The following is a 21,651-nucleotide window of genomic DNA, read 5'->3' on the forward strand; positions in this document are numbered from 1 at the left end:
AGTGTGTGTGTGTGTCTGTGTGTGTCTGCATGTAAGCCTGTGTGTGTCTGCATGATCTGAGTGTCTGTGTGTGTATGCGAGCATGTTTGTGTATGTATGTGTGTGTGTGTTTGTGTGTGTGTGTGTGTGTGTGTGTGTGTATGTGTGTGTGCATGAGTGTGTGTGTGTGTGTGTGTGTGTGTGTGTGTGTGTGTGTGTGTGTCAGTGTGTGTGTCAGTGTGTGTGTGTGTGTGTGTGTGTATGTGCGTGTGTGTGTGTGTGTGTGTGTGTGTGTGTGTGTGTGTGTGTGTGTATGCGTGTCTGTGTGTGTCTGTGTGTGTGTGTGCATGTATGCGTGCGTGCGCATGTGTAGAGGGGTGGGGGCTGTCGGGGAGTATGAGTCGGATTCCGGTCCACTGTCCCCGTCCCTGACTAAATCTTCCTGCACCTGAGGCCGCCCGTCCGGCCGGCGGGCCCGAGGACAGCGTGCGTCTTCCTCTGGGCAGCTCCCGCTCTCGTCCCTGTCATCACATTCATTCACAAAACCATTTCCCCGCAGCAATCTGGAGCCCACAGGCACCCGCCCCTGCCTCAGTAGATGGCACTTAAGCAGCAGAAAGAAAGAGAGGAACAGAGATAGGCAGGGGGAGCAAAATAAAGCAATTTAACATCTCAAGACTTCAGCACTTCATCACTGCGGTGGAGTGCGGGGCTCGGAAAACAACAAACAGCTGTTTATTATTTATTTCTCTCTGCACGAAACCCGCCACAAATATAATCAGACTCCCAACTGACGATGTGTGTATGGGGGGGGGGGGGGGGGGGATTGTGTCGCTATGGTCGTGATCACTTCCTAAGTCATTATCTAATATTGGAGATAAGGAAAGGGAACCGAGCTGTGATAAGCAGGCGGACATAGAGTTGATGTGCCATACAGAACACAATAGCTCTGTGTTCTGTACATACACAATAGCTTCGACCAAAGAGGAGGTTGTATGTATGGGAGAGGTTTGGGGGTGGGGAGGGGGGGTGGAGGAGAGGGGATGGTAATGAAGACGGTGTTGGAGGTGGGGAAGAGGGAGTAGTGGGCGGGGGGGGGGAACTATAACTGGCAATTTCCTCAGGCCTTGCCAACTCTCTCTTTCCCATGAACCCTTGCTGACCTCCGATGACAAGGGGCACGCACTATCACTGACCAGCGAAACCCAACACTCACCACCCCCCCTCGCGGCTCTTGCGGCATTCTGACACAGAACGCAACGCGCTGGCCCCCACAGCAGAGCATGCTTCCCATGATGCATAGAGAGAGAGAGAGAGAGAGAGACATACGCAGACCGGCCAGGACACCAATATGTCTTTCATGAAGCTGAGCCATACGTCTGTGCGTGTCGCGGATGTTTGCGTCCTGTCTGCTGCATCTGCTCCCGAGGCTAAAGAACATCTGTCCTGATAGATCTCTCAAGACTTGAAGGATGAGAGTGAAGGCTGCAGAGGGGGCCAGTAAAAAGCAATCTGTGGAGTCATTCGGTCAGAACCTGGACAGGCATGTCGGTGGGAAATTCAGGGGGGTTTGATGGACAGAGCTGAAGCATCTGCTTCAACTGTCGAAAAAGCTGAGCCCCGATTTCACGCTACGTTTCTGCGCATTGCTGTTTCATTCCACGTTTTGCTTGTGTTTTTACATGTTTTGATAACTCCTGGGTCACATTCTATACCAAGCCAGATGTTCGCCATCCGTTTGATCTATTGGGAGAATAGAGTACCTGGATTCCAGGCAAAACCATCAGAGAGCTGCTGTTTTTTTTTTTCCTCCCTCAAATTTAGTTTTTTTCTCTCTCCATTTTCGTTTTCCCCCCTCCAGCTTTATAGAGGTGACAACAGAGATCATGATGAGAGGTAGGTACCAGCCAGAGAGCTCTCGACAGCCCCTGTCGCCTAGATTCCAAATTAGGCTCATCGCCGTAGGCTAGGTGGCCACTTATCCAGCTAATATTTCCGGCGGGGTTAGAGTTGAGCGATTGGATCACCCTCGGCTGATGCAGCAGAGGGAGAGGGGTATGGAGTGGAGAGGGGGTGGTGGTGAATTTCCACTCTTCTCTCACTCAGAGCATTATTAAATTGAACATGCATTATGTCATTATGCTCGCTCCAGTCTGGAGATCTCTCTCTCTCTTTCTCTCATTTTCACTCTCTCTTTTTCTTTCTCTTTCAAGCTCATCTATAATTCCTCTTTCACTCTGTCATCCCCTCTCTCTCTCATTCTCTCTCTCTCTTTGTCTCTTCACCCACTCTCTTTTTCTCTCCCTGTAAACAAAATCTTGTTTTATTCTCTCTCTCCCATTCTCTCTCTCTCTCTCTCTCTGTCTCTCTTTGTCTCTCTTACTGTGGTCTGCATTCCCTAAAGTACACTAATGGCTGTCACACCTCAGGATGCGGAGAGGCTGTCTCTGAGGTGGATGCTCTCCAGATGGCGGCTCAGCAGCTCCACAGGAACACAGCAACCAGATCAGCAGGTGTCCTTCAGGAGGACAGCAAACTAAATGGCTGTGGAGACTAGAAGATGAACTACCCCTTCGCCCTGTGCGAGAGGAGTTTCTATCCAGGGAGAAACAGCGAAACACACCCCCACACACACACACACTCCCACCCCAGCTCACATTAAGACAGCCATATTTCATTTCTTTTCAAATGAGCGTCTGAATCACGAACACTGCTGCGTGTCGGCTCGCTGTCACATTGTGTTTGCCTTACATTTTACAGTGAAGTGCACATCGTTTCTCAAACCCAAGACTGCTAGGGATCCCAGCAGTGGCTGCTTCCAGATGCTAATCACATCGCATTTCTGAAAATCACTTTCTGCCGCGCGCACAAAAGGCAGCTGCCTAGAGCCGAATCAAAGCCGCGGTCCAGAACACCAGCCGTTTTTCGAAAGTGCTTTTCTCCGACTGCTGAAGCGAGTCGTGTCATACCCACAGAGACATCAGCTGCTGGATGGGCTGCTCCTCCTAAATGTCTGTCGTTACGTTACATTATGGGGTGGGGTGAGAGGGTGTGTGTGTGGGAGGGGGCGGGGCGGGGGGTGCAGACATGGATGCAAAATATGAGGTCATTTTGAGCAGCGTCTGGTTTGCATTAGTTTGAGACGTCTCGCTTGGACACATGTGCTCCGTGTCTTACGGCGGAGGATGGCATGTGTTGAGAGAGACCATTCCCCTGTAGGGAGTCCTCTCGATCGGTGTTATGCTCTCCCCCTAGTAACGCCTACGCCTGAGCAAGCCTTGAGCCTTGATTCCTTCTCCAAGCCTCTCCGAGCCTCACACACTGACACCTGCAATGACTGAGAGTCACGCTCTATCTTTCTGTCATTTTTTTTTCCTCTTCTCCATCTCTCCATGCGCAGGCCCAGCAGTTGTTCTGCGGCCCAATCCCAAGTGTAAAGCAAAATTAATGTCTGTTCCTTTGGGCCTCTGCTGAGACTGAACCAGATACTCGGGGAGGGTCCAGCTCACAGACCTCACCGGTCACCCAGGAGCAGAGCACAACGTCTAAAATCCACCAAGGGGGCGTTTCACGCTTTTGTTGGCTTCACCCCGGCCAATCTTGATTTCAACTGGCTATGAACATCTCACACTGACCCCCAGCTGCGAGTCCGATTTCAGCCACAGTGGAGTGGACTTTTCAAGGGTGGGAAAAAATTCCCCAGTGATCTCTGTGATCTTCAAAACTAGACTCCTGTTACAAAAATGTTTTCCAGTGATGGAATCCAGGACAATAGATGATGACTCCTGCTGCCAGGAGAAGAAATGTTAGTTCTGGAGATGGCAATGGACAGGCGAAAAGATACTTGTGCCAGGGGAGCGTTTAATACCTAGAGACCTCGCAGCTACCACACAGCTGTGCACACATTCAAGTATTGTTCGGTGCCATAAATGCCTTAGTGGTGACAGTAAAAGGCATAAAATAAAATGTGCAATTACAAGTAGACCAAAACACTGCATTGGCAGGTTACACCATGGACCGATGTGCCAGTGTTCTGAATGCGTCAGTCTATCTTGCTCAAGATTCAGGCCCGGTGTTTGCTGTCCAAATGTGCTGATTGGATGAAAATCTTCAATCTATGTGGGCATCAGGTTCTGACACTCACACTTTACATTATCGACTAAAGCAGGACGACCCAACAGTCATGAGCATGAGCGGTCATGAGCGGCCAAGAGTTGGCTGGCCTTTTCCCAGAAACAAACCTCACCAGTCAATTAGGTGGCTAGGTATGAACATTCTCCTAGGGAAGGGGCTGAAGTGATCTGGATTATTTATTATTGATTGGGGGCACTGAGGTTCACATTAAGGCTCCCTCTAGTGCTGTTCAAAGAAACAAGACAAACAGCTGAAGTGAGTGTGACTAATTCATCTGGTCCTGCACCATCACTCTGTGGCTGGCGCCAGAGTAATCTCATTTTTCACTTCTCAAAGTGCCACACTAAGCTCCATGCAAAAAAGGGGTATACACACATTAACACTAGTAAAATGAAATAACGGGCTAGAGTCAATGATTCAGAAAATGTAATAAGAGAGTGAATCTGAATGCATAGAGCACAGACCTCCCCTGCTGCCAAGTGAGTATAAGCTACAAAGTTTACCATCCAAGTTGAGCAAAACAGAATGCTGAAATGGATGCACTCATGAAAAAACTACTTTGCACTGCCAACCACAATGTGAAAACAGATCTGAATCAGATCAGATCTGATCAGAAGTTTTAGCTCCTGAAAAATCAATCATACAGGCTATATTTCAACATAATCTTGTCGAACGTAGCAGTTAACACAATGATAACTTTCTCTCAATTAGTTACATGCCTTCCTCAACATTATAGAAAGGTTTATTTATTTGTAGCCTAGTTGCAACATGCTAACATAAAGTTTATGGATCTGTCAAACTCCAGAATAACATTAAAACTATGTTGCGTTTTGATAGCATGATTTGGGGAACGTTCCAGTCCCACGCAGGACTGTCTCGCAAACTTTTGCTTCAAACAGTAAACTTTCACTCTTACCTGAGGCATAAGCGATCCCAATCCAAATCCGACAGAAAATTGTAAAGTCTCTCTTCATTTCCAGATTTCCCAGTCCTCGAATGATTAGATTTCTTGAAACAAACTCAGTGTTTTGATGGTGTCAAAAACGCAGTGAAGAGCGGGAAAGTGGAAAGGGGGAAAGTAAGTAACTCCGTGCATGGACAACCAGGTGAGCTTCACTGAAGCGCTTCTATCTCTCTCTCCCTCTCTCTCACACACACTCACTCACTCACTCACATCAGTCTGGCAATGGAGTATGTGTGAATTGTCACGCTAAAAGAAGTGCGCTTTTCCTGCGGCGAGGATTCATGAGGATCGGAATGGATCCACAATGATTTCCTTTTCCCTCGCTCGTGACTGGAAAGCGCATCCACCCCTTGCCTACAGATGCACTGTGAAGTTGCTAGCAATATCCAAAAAGTTCTTTATCGACAGAAAAAAAAATCCTTTCTCACTCTGCGGGAACTGTCAGATCAATGGATGAATTTTCATCGGACATCTCAATCTAGACGTAAACGATTTCACGTGCATAGGCTACAACTGCCAAATAAATATGTTAAGTGTTAACAATCTGACACATTGTTCAACTTTTCTGAATTCTTGTTCGCCAAGCATGCACCTTCCAGCGTTTGGGGTATTTAGGCTATCATTTAAAGATTCAGTAAAATATTTTCTTTTTCTTTCTTTTTCTTTCTTTTGGCCTGTTCACGTGGCTTTAAGTGCACATCTAACAAAACAAATTTGACAGATTTTTCTCCTCTTGTCTAACCTTTCAACAATCTCCCTACACAGATGCCCAGAAATTTCTCTCTGACTTCTTAAAACTGCGAATAAGAAACATGTGCGTGCGCATCTCTGTATGGCCTTGGTGAAAAGCCCGTCGTTTCTAATTTACGTTTAAGGAAACAAAACCAGCCTGAAACATAATTCTGTAAGGACATACATGTGCAGATCCACAAAATAACCTGAACTAAGCTCTTTGTGTGTGGTGTGAGAGTGTGTGTGTGTGAGATAATCAAAAATACAAAACAGCTGATGTATTTTTGTGGGCAGAGGACACTATTTTAGTCTGTGGTTACAGGCGAAATATCACCTCTTAAATGTTGATAGTCTTCTCTGTCATATTATCTCTAGTTTGTGAGGTTCAAAAAAGACATTTGCACTAAAATGGTCCTGTTGCAATCAAAAACAACGAGGGGATCTTGTCTTGGAACCTTGCAGAGAGAGGGGAGTGTCTTGTACTTTGTGTTCAAACCAAGCTGTGCAACATCCTCCATAGCGCTTCCTCAGGCTCCCAGTGAGCTGGATAAAAGGCTGGAGAAGGAACACAGTCTGGTTCGTCATAACTGTGAAGAATAACAAGTGAAAGTGCATGTTTCAATATTATGTTAGGCCGTGCTTGTTTGTCCTCACCTTGGGTCTGGAGCCCTATCACCCCAAACAAGCCATTGATGCCTTTAACTGGATACAATTAAAAATGCCTGCTGCTACTGAAAACAAAAACAAGGAACGCTGAGCAAAAAGAAACTTCCCCTCTTGTTGAACAGCGGAGGAGTAAGGAGTCACCCACTGCATTTATTGCCTATGATACATATTATGTTATATAAAAGACCAAGTATTGTAGTCATCATTTTTACTAACACATTTTAAATGTATACCATCATTGCAGTGCCACCATGACCACAACTAACATCAAATATACAATAATACAATAATAACAATGAATGGCCTATTGCAATGATTTGTTAATAACATGCAATAATATTATTATTAATGGTAGTAATAACAGCAAGCATGTGCACACTACTGGCCCTCTAAACTGGCCCCATTTCCCAGAGGTCTCGCCTCAGGGGACTGAGCTCAAGGTCCAGTCCTTGAAGCGCCGCGTGGCTCCATCGGCCCCTTCCTGCTCTGTGGCCGTCGTCAGCCCGCGCGCACACTCTCATCGGAAGGATGTGTGTCACAGGTCGCCTGCCCGCCTCGAGGCCTGCCAAAGGGCCGCCGCCGTTATCCCCCGCCGAGCCAAGCGAGGCGTTTGGTGTTACCGTCCACGCCGTGGATCCGCTTACCGCAGGCTAGACTGGCTGGCAAATGTGCTTGGGTCCCAGCGTGGAGATGCCGGGGAGCACGGTGGAATAATGAAATGAAAACACGGGGGAAATAAATAAACAGGACATTTCATGTTTCGCTCCATTATTTTCGTTGCCACGGACACAGTCATGTTCCGTGTCGTGTTTCGCAGTCGGAATGGTAATAGGTCGGGGCGCGGGCGAACGGGCGGGCGTGTGGAATGTGTAATACTGCTGATTTAAATAATGGCTTTCCTCCACAGTGTTGTTTTAAAACATTTTAACGTGTTTTTTTTTTCTTTTCTTATTTTATTCGTTAAAATCTAACCCTGGGGAGGACATACGGCGCTGGTTCCTGTTCCAGCGGCCAAACCACATCCTGTCCGCCAGGGTCCCCAGGAGGACAGTAAAAAGGGGTCGGGGGCACCGGCGCTGTCCCTCTGTTTGCCTGACCCCTGTGCGGGGAAGTGGGAGGAAGGAGGATGTTGGTGCACTTGTCTGTTTTTATAGATAACAGGAGTCTCATCCTCACAGCCTCTGGATCTGGGAATCCTCTCCAGGTGCCCCCCTTCCCCAACAACACCCCCCACACAGACACCCACACACACATCAACATCCCTTAATCCTCTGCAATTTGCCTGCCCCCCCTCTTCTAACCAGTGCATGCCACTAAAGTAACAGAATCAACGGGCAAGTTTCTCTCATCACCATAGTGGGTGTTTTATAAGTGAATGTCTGTCTGGAGGATGTGATAGTATGGAGCGTGTGCCCTTTAATGTGCTTCAGCACGTTTGGCATCGGCGATGGGCAATGCGGCGGTTGTCTGGGCCACCGATATGCAGCCTGGCGCAGAGCTGGTGGCTGTAGTGGAAAGCTGAGCACGGGAGTAAACACTGGACAATTTCCTGCAATTTTGCTGGGACCTGATACAGTGCAGTGACCCACAAACACCTCCAACCCTCAAAGCAAAACCCAAAGCGCATACAGATACACAAAAACAAACAGCGCTAGCCAAATCCTGAATGTGAACTGACTTGGCTTTATTGGAAGTGTTGGTTTCAAACAAAATTAAAAGAGGCACTACTAGTTAGACAAAAAAAAAATACAAATCTGTGCTAGTGTATTAATCACAACTTGTACAGCTCATCAGAAGTGAACACTTGGCATCAATCCATTTCTATCCTGTGACTTCATGCTAAATAAAGTGATTTGTTGAATTCAGAAGTGCTCAATAGCCATGTCAATACAGCATACCAATCAGACTGCATATGACAGATATGAACAGAGAACAGAAAGAAAAAAACACTCACACAACAATGAATCTTTGATGTGTTGCAATGAGACATTGTCAACGCAAATGCTTTGGCACCAACGACACTTCCCCATTGTGTCTCCCACTCTCTCTCACTCACACACACACACACACACACACACACACACACACACACACACACACAAACAGATTCTCCAAACATGCTCTTTCTCTCACATGACATCCAAGGCACCAGACCATGATCCACTCCAACTTAATTCAATGCAGAAACTACAGTATTAATACTTTTACAGTATAGGAATTGTATACAGTAATAGGAACAGTATAGTCCAAAGGGCTGAAATGCTTCCCCTCTGAAGGCATGCTACGGACACTCCTCACAGGAACTCCACGGGGAGATGGACGAAGCGCATGGGCTGAGGCCGCTGGCCCGGCTCGGTCACGCACGTGCTCACGAACGCCAGTGCCTTCCCCCGGGGCCCATCGCCGAATGCGTGCAGCAAGGTCATGTCGGCAGCGTCATAGAAGGCCACTCGCCGCTCGTCGCAGTCCAGGAGCACGCCGACGCGCCGGGGCTGATCCACCAGCCGCAGCGGCGTCCACGGCTGCGTGCCGGCCGAGTACTGGTTGCCGCCGCGCAGCCGCAGTGTCCAGTAGCCGTTCTCCGGGCACAGCTTGACCCGCGCCCGCCGGTCGACGCTCTCCAGCGCCACTCCCAGGTCCCACTTGGGCTTGGTGCCCACTGCCACCTCCCAGTAGTGGCGACCCGACGAGAAGCCTTGGGCGCCCAGCACGTTGACGCACTGGACAAAGCGCTTTGGGTGGAGTGGGTACGGCTGAATCTCCTCCAGCTCCACCACGGAGGTCTTGTCCCGCGACAGGAGGAGGCTGGGGTGGGCTGTGTCCTCGTCAAAGGTCACCGGGGCCGGGCCTGGGGGGGACATGGGGCAGAGAGAGAGAGAGAGAGAGAGAGAGAGAGAGAGAGAGAGAGATGTGGGGTGTTGAGAGACAGTCACTGATTAATATGTGAATGTCGTGTCTGTATGTATGGCAGTGGGTTTGTGTGTGTGTGTGTGTGTGTGTGTGTGTGTGTGTGGGGAGGGGGTTCTGTCAAATAATTCTTTAATATATGCATTCCTCTGTTCGTCATGAAAAACAGGTGCCCTCTAATAACTCTGTGGCTCGTTGAAACTCCCGCTGAGGAGAAAAGATGCCTTACAGATGTCTGTAGATATATATACTGAAAAGTGATGTGTGCATTTTTCATTGCTTTCACCCACTGAGAAAAAGAGAGTGCGTATGCATTTGCAAAGCGAGGGCAATTACCTGGCTTCAGGACCTGGAACATCTTCCTCCAGGTGGTGTACTGTATCGGAGCCGCATATTTGCTGCTGAAAACATTACTGTCGAAATCTGGCCCTTTAGTGACTTGTGCAGATGATCTGGAGTGAAAGCAGAAAATACCCTTTAATTGTTTCTGTCAATTTGAGATGAAAGCGATTGTAAACTAAAGCCCTGCCTCGAAATCGCAAAAAAACCATTCTGACTCATGTCAAGGCAAAGACACATCTCTGAAGTTTGTGTGTGTTCAAAAAAAAAAAAAAAAAAAACTATCTGAAGCTGAAGAAAAGAAAAACATCTCTTCAACAGGGGGTGGTTTATTCCTCAGCCCAGTCAGCGTGTGGATGATGTTTTGCTCCACTGCTGAAAGCTATATGGGCTTTGGTATTCAGTGCAGATAGCGGAGAGACATGTCTCGATGATTGATAGGTCAGGCATGTGAATACAGTCATAAGGTTCTGGCAATGTGGTCGGTGCAGCACCGGTTTTCATTAAACAACTGGCACAGTGACGACCTTCTTTCCACCACCCCCTGACCCTGCCACACACACACACACACACACACACACACAGCCAGCCACACAAACACACACACATTAGGAAGCGAATTCAATTCAGCAAATTTGCCAGCGTGACACTATTGCTCTTCTGAGGCATCTGTTTGTGGTACCAATGCGAGATTACAGTATCAGACTTTCAGACACTCACCTGCTATTCAAATCTGGGAGCTGGAATTGGACAGGCAGGGGAAAAAAAAGGAGACAGGGAGAGAAGGGTGTTACTGACATGAAGAGTTGAATTCATACATGCCATAATGATCTACTACCATGTGAACCTTGGTTGAAAGAGCTCAGTCCATTTGATCGAGCTGTGACTGAAAAGACTGAGTGTATGTGTAAGTGTGTGTGTGTGTGTGTGTGTGTGTGTGTGTGTGTGTGTGTGTGTGTGTGTGTGTGTGTGTGTGTGTAAAAGAGATGAGCTCAGACCCTCTGTGATTCTTTGATATTCAAATAAGACTCAGTTCCTCCGCTACCTAGCGGGCTCATCATTGACAGAACATGCTCTTGTGCTAATGAGAATACCGGAGCGGCTGACATCTAATATGACATCTAATATGATAACACCACAAGACAGAATTACTGGCGCAGACGGCTAGAAAAAGAACATGGATGTAGACATGCTGACCGATTAACTTTTCACTCTTTTTCTTTTGTCCCCGGCCCGACGTTCGTAGAATTATTAATCTTGCGGCAGGGCAATATAGCACATTCTAAATAATGTTATTACCTGAGACTGGGCCTCAGCAAACACCTTGTCCAAACATAAGTCATGCTAATAGGTCTAAAGCTCATTTTGAGCCAGTCAGCAAATCAGCCTCCAGGTCCCTTGCTTGTGCTGTAGAACCAACACTACAGTAAGGATCTATGGAGCTGAAAACCTCTTTTTTGCATTCCACTGTGCCTCATTTGTTTAACATGCATTCGCCATGAGCTATTTCATCGGCACACGACTAAATAAAGATGTATTGCCTCATAAGGGCAATTCAGCAGATCATATTTCAGCACGTGCCAACATCACATCAGCTAGCTGTCCACATCTCATCTAAAAAAAAGAAGAAAAAAACAAAAGACAAACAAGGGTGGAGCTATGACGCAAGTGGCAGCACCCGCACCACAATTGTGCCCACAGGGACTCACAGTCACTTCCCGATCCCACCCCATCTCTCTTACACACTCGCCTTTTGTCATTTTAAACTGTCCCATCTACATAAAGGCAAAGACAAAAGCCCCCCCCCCCCCAAAAAAATAAGTATGAAACAATGAAGAGTAGCCGCAGTCAAACGGGAGCTCGAGGAGGCGTCACCTCTACAAGTACGCTGTGGTCTCGGGTGTCCATGGCCTGCTGCAGGGCGCCCACGGTCTGCTCTGCGTCCCTGAGGGCTCCCTTGACCGCCTCCAGGTGGCGCTGCAGCGCCTGCTCCCACTCCTCCTGCTCGCGGCGCAGCTGCTCCAGCAGGGAGGCCTCCTCCTCCAGCAGGAAGCCGTGCAGAGCCTGGAAGTCGGCCTGGATGCGCTCCTGAAGCTCAGAGCCCACTTTCTGTCAGGGATGGTGTGTGTGTGTGTGTGTGTAATGGGGGGGGGGGGGGGGTTGTGGCAGGGAGGAAGAGAGACAGGAAGATCTGAGCACATCTGAAAGGTTCTGCACATCTAAGCGACACAATCGGACATTTTTTCCCCCACAACAGCGAGACGAAAAACAAAACAAAAAACAGTGACTGGGCTTTTGAAAATTGTCGGATGGGATGCGAGACAGTGGCACACTCACACTCGTGTTTGCTCAACTCCTGGACGGCTGACAGGTTAACAATGTCTAGCTTGCTATGATGCAAACCTACTCACCTGCCAGACTACACAGCACTCTACTCCGTGCTGACTCTCACCCCGGTGCAATCAGGGAAATGTCGCACAGACAAGGATTTTCCTGTGGCAGGGCTTTGTCTGCCAGCTATAACATGCTGTGCTTTTTTGTCGAAGCTACAGTCTGACGTCAATGTGTTAGATTTTATTTTCTGCCCTCACTTCAAAGGGCTACACCTACACTATTTATTTTCTTCCTTTCAGCAAAAGGGTAGTGCATTGTATTTGTACACAACCATAAATGGACCATTATTCTGAAATGGTGGTTTATACATGAAAATCACTGGTCTGCCTGGTGTGCCCTACAGCCATTTGCCAGATCTGTTTATCCACGTAATATCTTTGTAATCATGCCAGACTAGCACTTTTCTGCTCTTTCATAGGAGATAAAACATGTGCTATTATCAGGCCTCATACATCGATTTCTGTTCAACTTCCAGTGAAGAAAGCATCAGCAGCATACACATTGTGTGTTTTTTGTTTTTTGTTTTTGTTTGTTTGTTTATTATGGCTCAGTACCAGCTCAAGTATGGTGACCTCCAACCGCTGAGTTGCCTTCCAGACACTTAGTGTAGGTTTGACAAATGCAAACCTCTTCATCACTGGTTGCCTACCAGACAGAAGAATAAACAGGGGGGGGGGGGGTGCTGTGTCTTTCTCTGCTAGTACTCTACTCTCACATATTCTAGATCTATCTTTTCACATAATATGCAAGTGAAGAATACATGACAATGGCTATTTTAAACAATATAAATATCAGTAGGTGATGATATATGTATACAACTGTTTAATAACACCTTCCTACAAAGCTTACAGTTATAATCAAGATCCGACCTCTGCTACTGTAAGAGACACTAGCTCTGGTCAACATTGACTAAAAATACATTTTAAAGAATGAATTATTCTGAAATGTTTCAAAATGGATGGAGTTCATTTTGAAAGATTCATGACTGCTCAAATGCTTCTGCAACATCATTTCCAAGTATCTCATTCTAGTCCCTCTGTAAGGTCCTTTTCCATGCATCAAAGGAAAAACAACTTGGAAAATGCAAAGAATATAAAAAGCATATCTGTATTCTGTGCAGAAGTACTGGAGATATTTACATCATTAAAACACTTACAAGTTGGACATATAGACCTGCCTGCTTGCCTGCTGTGGTTACAATGAATCTTGCCACAGACCATTTCCCTCCATGGTGTATAAAAATGGCATAGATTTAGCCACAGTAAGATGGATCATATGTCCATGTTTAGCTTGCACAACTCTTTGCACAGACCTCTGAATGACTCCTTAGGCACAAATTAGCGTAAGAATAACATGGGGTTAGTTAGCATCATAGGTGGCCAAACCACAATCCTTACATTTAGGATTCTTCTTCTAGGGGGTTCTGGATCTCTGGAAAGTGTCTCTATGACAAGGTCATTGGAGTAAGGCATTACACAAATATAATAGAATTTTATTTAATTTGGCTGACATTTGCCCAAATCCTATAGGAACAATGATGGCTGAACACCGGGGATATATTACACTCCTGTTTTGAGCACACACAGACATACACACATACAAACACACAAACACACACACACACACACACACACAACCAACCTTTAGCGTGTCAACCTGCTCTTTGTCTTTGCGGATCATGTTGATGTACTCCTCCCTTTTTGAGCGGTGGGAATCAAGAGTCTCTTTCAGTTGTTTCTGGAAAAGAACAATGTCATTTATTGTCTAATAATACTACTACATAAGAAAAAATAAAACATATTCTTGGATATCCCTGCCAAACATATGTGAAATTGCAGATACAGAGCCTGTTTTTAACACCCTAAAATAAACTGAAATAAATTAGAATGGTTGGTGTTTTGTTTTCCAGATATTTTAAGCCTTAGTCAACACAATCTTTATTTGAAGTTAATAAATTAACTTGATCCAGGCAGGATTTTGCTTGTAATGCATAGTTGAAGGCTGATGTTTTATTCTGATTAGTAAAGCTGTCAAGACAGACTATAAAATCTATCTGAACTAAGGTTCAGTATAATTTGTCATGCCAAGAGATTTCCCCTGACTCTTTAGGTCCAGCTTTTCAGTAGAGCCAGTAGTGTGATGCCTATGCCAATGATTTGAACTGGCCCCAACAGCCACTCCCATTAGACAGAGCTTACCTTACTTCTAAACATTACAACTTTACAAGTTAACAAAGTATTAAAGTCTGGATGAGCCTTGCGATCCATGTTTGTGCTGACACTGCAAAACACTCAAAACTATACTTTACATGATGTTGCAGATGTGAATGACTGCTGGAGTTTTTGAGTTTGATGACAATCAATAATCGTATCAGCGCAACTGCGTCGTATCAGCGTCATTATGACAAATTACCCTGAATTGATGTTTATCATTCGGTCAAGGAAGATTTTATTACAGCAGTAATCAGAAGTGGGAAAAGATGTGTCCAGTTGCATTGTGGTTGTGGAGTAGCCTACTCTTGGCTATGACCATGAAAAACATGATTCACTTCTGCATATCAAAAGGTCCTTCTCTTACTGCCTCCCTCCTACAGGACTTTTATGAGCCAGTATTTTTTGATTCAGACTAAATAAAAACACAAACATAGGTCCTAATACTACATAATGTAGATGTGTAGGTTTAATTCTGGTTTAAATCTCACAAGGCATTTCATTTTGTCTCAGTGTTTCCAAAAAACCGTTAGTCTGCCAACATTAGATGAAGTAACAGATTAACCTAATCCTGGAATCCATGATAGAGCCACTAAAATCACAGCCGATGGTGTGGGAATGTATAGTAAGCCTACATACAATGTTACTTGATGGAACAACATTACCTCAACATTCTTCACATAACCGTCGTTAGAGCTGGCCCGTACTTTATCCACAAGGCCAGCCACTAAATAGTTGGTTTGAAACTGTCGACTGGGGAACTCCTGGCGACACTGTGGACATGGAACAGGTCCCCCCCGGATACTTTTCCAGTAGGTTGAGATGCAACGCTTGCAGAAGTGGTGCATACAACCGAGCATCACTGGGTCTCTGAAGAGGTCGCAGCATATGGCACAAGTGAGGTCTTCTCGCAGATTCATCCCTTTCTTATTGGACGCCGCCATAGCTTCTTTGTGTGTCCTTTAGTTGCACTTCACAGTTCAAATTCTGTCGCAAGAGTCATAAGAACAGCACACATCACGTGTCAGAGCTTATAGGGGTCGGTCGCTTGACCACTCAATACTAGAATAGTTACAGATGGTCGCAAGAGACGGCACCTACTCAGAAGACTAAGATACATTTTAAGTGTTTTTTGCAATTAGCTAGTTGGCACATTTACTAGGCTACTCTCCTTTTGCATTGCGAGAATATTGTTTGGACTTTGTCCTAACCTCAACAAAGCAATTTAACACAACAACGAAGAGTAGTCTATCTTTACAGACTTTTAATAAGTCAATATTGATCTGTTTTGAGCATGAACAATTGCTTGTTCGGTTCAGCCACTGCTGTTGTCATTACATATTGCCTACCTTAGAAATATCAGAAAAAGATAACGCTGCCTGCCTGCCTGCCTCCTCCTCCTCTGCTGTTTGTAAACATAGCAGTGGGCTATCTGCTTAGCTAGCTAGCTATACGAGCTAGCTCGCACAACAAACTGTTTGAACGAAGCTACACTATCGAACGATTAATGCTAAAGAGAAACGTAGTTCTGCTACATACCTCTAAATTGTCTGGACACAGACAGCGAAACAGTCGGGATACGCTTTTTATCCGCTGGGCTTCATTCCTGCAAAGCGCAAGCATTCATTCACACATGTTGGCTACATTGCGGAAGAACAGTATGTGACGCTTTCGCTGATTGGTTCGAATTATGTAACTTGCTCAGTAGGCCTACTCCACAGTCAACAGAACACTGTGTTCTACTGAGTGTTGACATAATCCTATAGCAAAGGTGACAGAGTTGATCATTCGGCTACATTGAACAGTAGGCTATGGACTGAATGGTCCATCCAGAAGAATATTCTTTGATGTGTGTAATAAGGAATAGCAGGGTTTTTTTTTTTTCACAGAAAAAAAAAAACAGATGGTGCCATTCAAATACTTCAAGATAGCTGCAACCTGTTTCTTTTCATGATTCTCCAAACCCCTCTTGCAATACCTTGCACAGCTGACATACACAACATGATACAGAGGATAATCAATTCAAACAAAGGTTTTGACATTTCAATCTTAACTCAGCCTGGGCCATTGCGAATGGCTCTTTAGGCCTGTTATTCAGTTGGATATGTAAGTCCATAAACACCCATACTGAATTGAAGTGCATGGCAAGGCTGGAATGATAATGTGTGAAGTTGAACAGCTTAGATATGATGGAGAAATAGGATGGCTGGAGTTGGTAAAGCAAAGTCAAAGTCACTTTCCACCTGTCTTGAACTGACTCAACTGTTTAAAAACAGCACTCACTGATGCACTTATTCTTACTGTACTCTACCCAGTGTTGTAGTACTCGAGTCCAGGACTCGAGTCCGAGTCATGAGCTAAATTTAGAGACTCGTGAGTTGACTTGGACTTGAGCACTGAATGACTGGAACTTGGACTAGGACTCGTACATTCAGACCATGCAGACTCGGAAATTGAGACGAGGACTCGACTTTGTTTTTGTAATGTCATTAGGCTATAATTGTAGTTCGGAATGGCACCCAGGCTACTATAATTGTAATATGTCATTAGAATATTATTTTGTATAGGATTTTGATATCTAAATTATTTTTAGTATTAATATTAGTGCAATGGAGTGTTACTGCTTCATGTCATACATCACACATCACGCCATGTTCCTACAATTAACTTTAATGGCACCAAATGCCTGGAGACATGAATGCCCTGAAGGTTGTCAGATTTGCATTTAAAGGAGAATTCCGGTGTGATATTGACCTAAAGTGTATTGAAACATGATACCGAGTGTGAACGTATGTCTCATAGCCCATCTCGACTTGTCCCCTGCACTCGAAAATCTGGCGCTAGTTAGCCGATGCTACCAACAACTTTTTCAGTAGTGGTGCTTCGGCATCGGGCTAGCCATGCAAATAAATCACTGTTTTACACCCATTTACGAGGCTCAATGTATCTCCACACTTCATTGGTAGACTTCCTAGGGCCCTGACATTTAAAACGAGACATTGAGAACTTTGAAAAAGCACTGGTAGTTTACTTACAAGACGATTTATACAGACAGTATCTTCACGAAGTTTAACGTTTGCAGCCATCTTGAATTTAGTCACGATAAGTCGAGCAACGAGTAAGAATGAACAGGTATGATAAGGGATCAGATTCCAAAAATAATTCAGTGGAAATGCATGGATTCCAGTTTCTTCCAGTAGCAGCAACTGGAATCCATGCATTTCCACTGAATTATTTTTGGAATCTGATCCCTTATCATAGCTGTTCATTCTTACTCGTTGCTCGACTTATCGTGACTAAATTCAAGATGGCTGCAAACGCTAAACTTCGTGAAGATACTGTCTGTATAAATCGTCTTGTAAGTAAACTACCAGTGCTTTTTCAAAGTTCTCAATGTCTCGTTTTAAATGTCAGGGCCCTCGGAAGTCTACCAATGAAGTGTGGAGATACATTGAGCCTCGTAAATGGGTGTAAAACAGTGATTTATTTGCATGGCTAGCCCGATGCCGAAGCACCACTATTGAAAAAGATGTTGGTAGCATCGGCTAACTAGCGCCAGATTTTGGAGTGCAGGGGACAAGCCGAGATGGGCTATGAGACATACGTTCACACTCGGTATCATGTTTCGATACACTTTAGGTCAATATCACACCGGAATTCTCCTTTAATAGTGACTCGACTCAGACTTGACTCGGATGAGTAGTGGACTCGACTCGGACTTGACTTGGATTTTTTTTTAATGACTTGGACTTGACTTGGACTTGAACACTGGAGACTCGATTCTGGACTCGGACTTGAGGCATAGTGACTTGACTACAACACTGACTCTACCTTTTTTAAATTGTCCTAGAATTGTTGAGATAATTGCTTAAAGCAACACTAAAGCACTTTTCCTCTGTCGCACGCATGCTATTTGTTTATTTAGCACTGGCTTTGCAAATAACATGTCCACAGACACGGCAGAGTATGTTGCACGATTTAATGAAAGTATGATGTATTGCGACATCAGATGCAAGTCAAATTTGTAGTTTCCTATGTCTCATTCCATCGAACTACAGATCCGCTACCCGATCTGGTAAACTTAGTAGTAGTAGAACATACTGCGGTTATAGCCGATAGAGGGCCGCGAAGCGAATGCAGAAGTGCCGTTCACCCTGTTACGAGTTGATGAACCACTGAAACGATTTTGGAAACATTATATTAAGGTATAAAAAACTCTTTGGTGTTGCTTTAAAACTTAAACTGTTTACCATGTTGTTAGTCGCTTTGGTTAAAAATGCCTCAGCCAAATGTAATGTAGGCGTAATTATGGATATTGGCCTATAGGACAAAAAACAATTCCCTACATTCAGCACAGAGATGGAAATAATTCCAATCAGACTAGCCTACCTTCATGGGTTGCCAATGATCTCCCTTTATGGAGAATGGGGACGAAGTGAATTAAACACAACCTCTCAGCTCTGCTCAGCATGGTTTTGTAGAATGGAAATAATCATTTTGAATAGCCCACTGCTGAGCCTGTGCACAACACACATCCTCTTGTTGAAATCTGACAGTTTGCTTCTGCAATTCAGTCATCTCAAATTAGTAGATAATGTTTTCGCTTCCAGTTTGATTGATGCTGACTTCATGAATCTCCAAGCAAGTGACTACACCGCAGTTTCAGTCAGATGACCATTTATTTATGGTTAAAAAGAGGTTAGCCTTTGCAGAATGGAATTATCTATTGAAACTTGGCAGGGCAGTGTGTGGTCATTTTGCAGAAGTAGGACATAGGAAATAACCCTACAGACCCATATCTGTGCAACGAGTGTGACTGGTGTGACATATACAACCTATGGGGACTCAATGTCAGTTAATATTGTCTTTAAAATAACAGGATCATTGTGCCGGAAAATAATGCTGTCATGTCAGTATTTAGATGGATGATATGAGATGATAAGTCATAATTGTGGAAATGATGCTGAAGATGATTGTGATATTATGAGTGAGATGAGCATGTTGGAAAATAGAATGATGATGATGGTGGATCATGATGGCTAGGATGGCTATGAAAACCATGGGGGACGGGGACAACTTTCTATGTTTAAAGACTGCTAAAGAGGAAGAAGGAATTACAAGTCAACATAGTGATGACAAAATTAAAATGAATGGCCTTAGAAGTCAGGCTGTACCTTTTTCCTACATAATGGATTCATGCCTACGGACAATTGCTGTCCTCAGCATAACATGCTGTGCCACACTAGAGATGCAGAGTGTGTTCAAGCAGTGGTGTAGTCGACTTAGCTGTAATGGATATACTGTGATGTAGTCTACTTAGCTGTAGTGGGTATACTGTAATGTAGTCTACTTAGCGGTGGGTATACTGTGATGTAGTCTACTTAGCTGTAGTGAATATACTGTGATGTAGTCTACTTAGCTGTAGTGGATATACTGTGATGTAGGCTACAGTAGTTATCTGTAGTGGTACTGTGATCAACCCCAAATGTTAATAGGTATCCTTGCCTATTTCAAGATATACTGAGATAGTGATGCTTTAAGTGGGTATACTGCGTAGTCCTGCGCATCATGTAGACTACACCACTGTGTTCAAGCAGAAAACTCTATTGAGTGCAACGCCTCAGTATTGGAAACGCGACTGAATGTTTGTTCCTTTATTTGGATCCTCAGGTTCCCCATACACTCTAAAAAATGCAGGGTTATTTTTCTCAACCCAAATTAGGTTAAGGTTGCTGGGTCATTTTGTTGGGTTATTTTTTTAACTCATGCTGGGTTGTCTCTGTGACCCAGCCTGCTGGGTTGGTAGGTGAGAACAGTGCCCCTTCCTCTCTTCCACCAGACGTGACATTTGATCCTCAGGTTCCCTAGGGTGTGCGTCTGCTCTATGATCTATGGCACCAGCTTTCAGATCACATGCTGGGCAACACCAGTGGTATTTCACATGTAAAATGAGAGACAGACAGACAGATAGATAGATAGATAGATAGATAGATAGATAGATAGATTAATTGGTTCATTGGCTGGGTTACTGATTGATTGCATCAGACTTTGGAACATTACATTCTATATGTGCTTGCCTATTAGACAGCTTTTGCCACTGAGATAGCCTGAGGTGTCATATGATGTCAGCAAAAGCTCTGCTATTCAACAACCCTATGGAAACCTTGTCTTTGTGTGTCTCCTATTAAGGATGCTGACATCACTGGGGGAAACGGGTACGCAGATCAGAACAAAACAGATTTTATTTTCCGTGCCCATTGCAAGTTCACACTGCAAAAGGCTATAATTTGGCGTAGCCGTAAGCTGATAGCTCAGTCACCAGAAAATGGCTGTATGAGAGAGAGATGCATCACTAGGCTACTGTGTTGATGTAAACAGTTTATCAGGCAAAATCAGGCGTTTTATGGTTTAACAGTGGGCTGGCTGATCCTCAGGTCATGTATAAATTAGATTTCCTTCATGATATTGTCATAAAGAGAGAACATCTTTTTTGTTTTGTCTGCTTGTTTCTTTTTACGGAGCCCAGGAGGTGTCATCACAATATATATTTGTGTACGGAGAGAATGTGCGCTCATTTTAGTAAATTGTGCACTAATTTTACTAAATTGTATGGAGGAGCCCAAGAGGTGTCAATGCAAGATATTTTTTGTGTATTGATAGAATGTGCGCTCATTTTAGTAAATTGTGCACTCATTTTACTAAATTGTGATCTCATTTTACTATTTGTGTGCACAATTTAGTACTGTGTGCTCATTTTACTAAATCGTGTGCATGTTGTAGTAAATTAGTGGACTCGTTTTAGTAAATTGTGCTCACAATTTAATTAATCGTGCACACATTTTGCAAAAAATCTGCGCACAATTTACTACCGGTATATTGAGAACACAAGTTGATAAAATGAGCTCACTTATTTAGTAAAACGTGCACACAAGATACTAAATTGAGAACACAATTTACTAAATTGAGAACACAATTTAGTAAAATGAGCGCACTATTTAGTCAAACGTGGGTCCAAGGTTCCCTACATTTTCCTTTGGAGAGAGCTAAGAAGAAGGAAGAACCATCTCAGGCATTTATATTGCCTAAGAAGTTCTGGCTTTTTCCACTGAATATAGGGGCAATAATTCATAGGGGAATCTGTCCATAATAAAAACTATTTAGGTAGATTTTAGCCTATATCATATTGCTGTGTGTGCCAAGGTCAACTGTGTTTTGTGTGCTGTCTCCACGTAGGCTACATGTGCTTATTGCCTATTGCTCAAAGAAAAACTTCAACTACAGATTCATTTTCATAATTCGGTAAGTTGATAAAATGAGCTCACTTAT

General features: G+C 44.4%; 2 protein-coding genes across 4 annotated transcripts in view; both read right to left on the reverse strand.

Moving 5' to 3' along the window:
• The window catches only part of flt4 (fms related receptor tyrosine kinase 4), a 58,072-nt gene extending 52,707 nt beyond the window's left edge, over window positions 1–5,365 (reverse strand). Inside the window, exon 1 of the mRNA XM_042074381.1 lies at window positions 5,030–5,365. Coding sequence (XP_041930315.1) covers window positions 5,030–5,087 — 58 coding nt within the window. The 5' untranslated portion in view covers window positions 5,088–5,365. The remainder of the gene's footprint in view (window positions 1–5,029) is intronic.
• A 2,772-nt stretch (window positions 5,366–8,137) lies between these two features.
• Window positions 8,138–18,858, reverse strand: trim105 (tripartite motif containing 105). 3 transcript variants are annotated; one of them, XM_042074689.1, is made up of 8 exons: window positions 18,715–18,858; window positions 15,865–15,931; window positions 14,991–15,312; window positions 13,757–13,852; window positions 11,597–11,830; window positions 10,442–10,461; window positions 9,719–9,834; window positions 8,138–9,323 (listed from the first exon to the last, which is right to left on the reverse strand). In XM_042074689.1, the coding sequence occupies exons 3-8, from the start codon at window positions 15,267–15,269 to the stop codon at window positions 8,770–8,772; spliced, it is 1,299 nt and encodes a 432-aa protein (XP_041930623.1). In that variant the 5' UTR covers window positions 15,270–15,312; window positions 15,865–15,931; window positions 18,715–18,858; the 3' UTR covers window positions 8,138–8,769. The 3 variants fall into 3 exon arrangements, with proteins under 3 accessions (XP_041930623.1, XP_041930622.1, XP_041930624.1); XM_042074688.1 differs by lacking the exon at window positions 18,715–18,858 and having other exon boundaries at window positions 15,865–16,414; XM_042074690.1 differs by lacking the exons at window positions 15,865–15,931; window positions 18,715–18,858 and adding an exon at window positions 15,675–15,805.
• Window positions 18,859–21,651: the final 2,793 nt, after the last annotated feature.

The sequence above is a fragment of the Alosa sapidissima genome, chromosome 20 (assembly GCF_018492685.1).
Source record: "Alosa sapidissima isolate fAloSap1 chromosome 20, fAloSap1.pri, whole genome shotgun sequence".
Lineage (NCBI taxonomy): Eukaryota > Metazoa > Chordata > Actinopteri > Clupeiformes > Clupeidae > Alosa > Alosa sapidissima.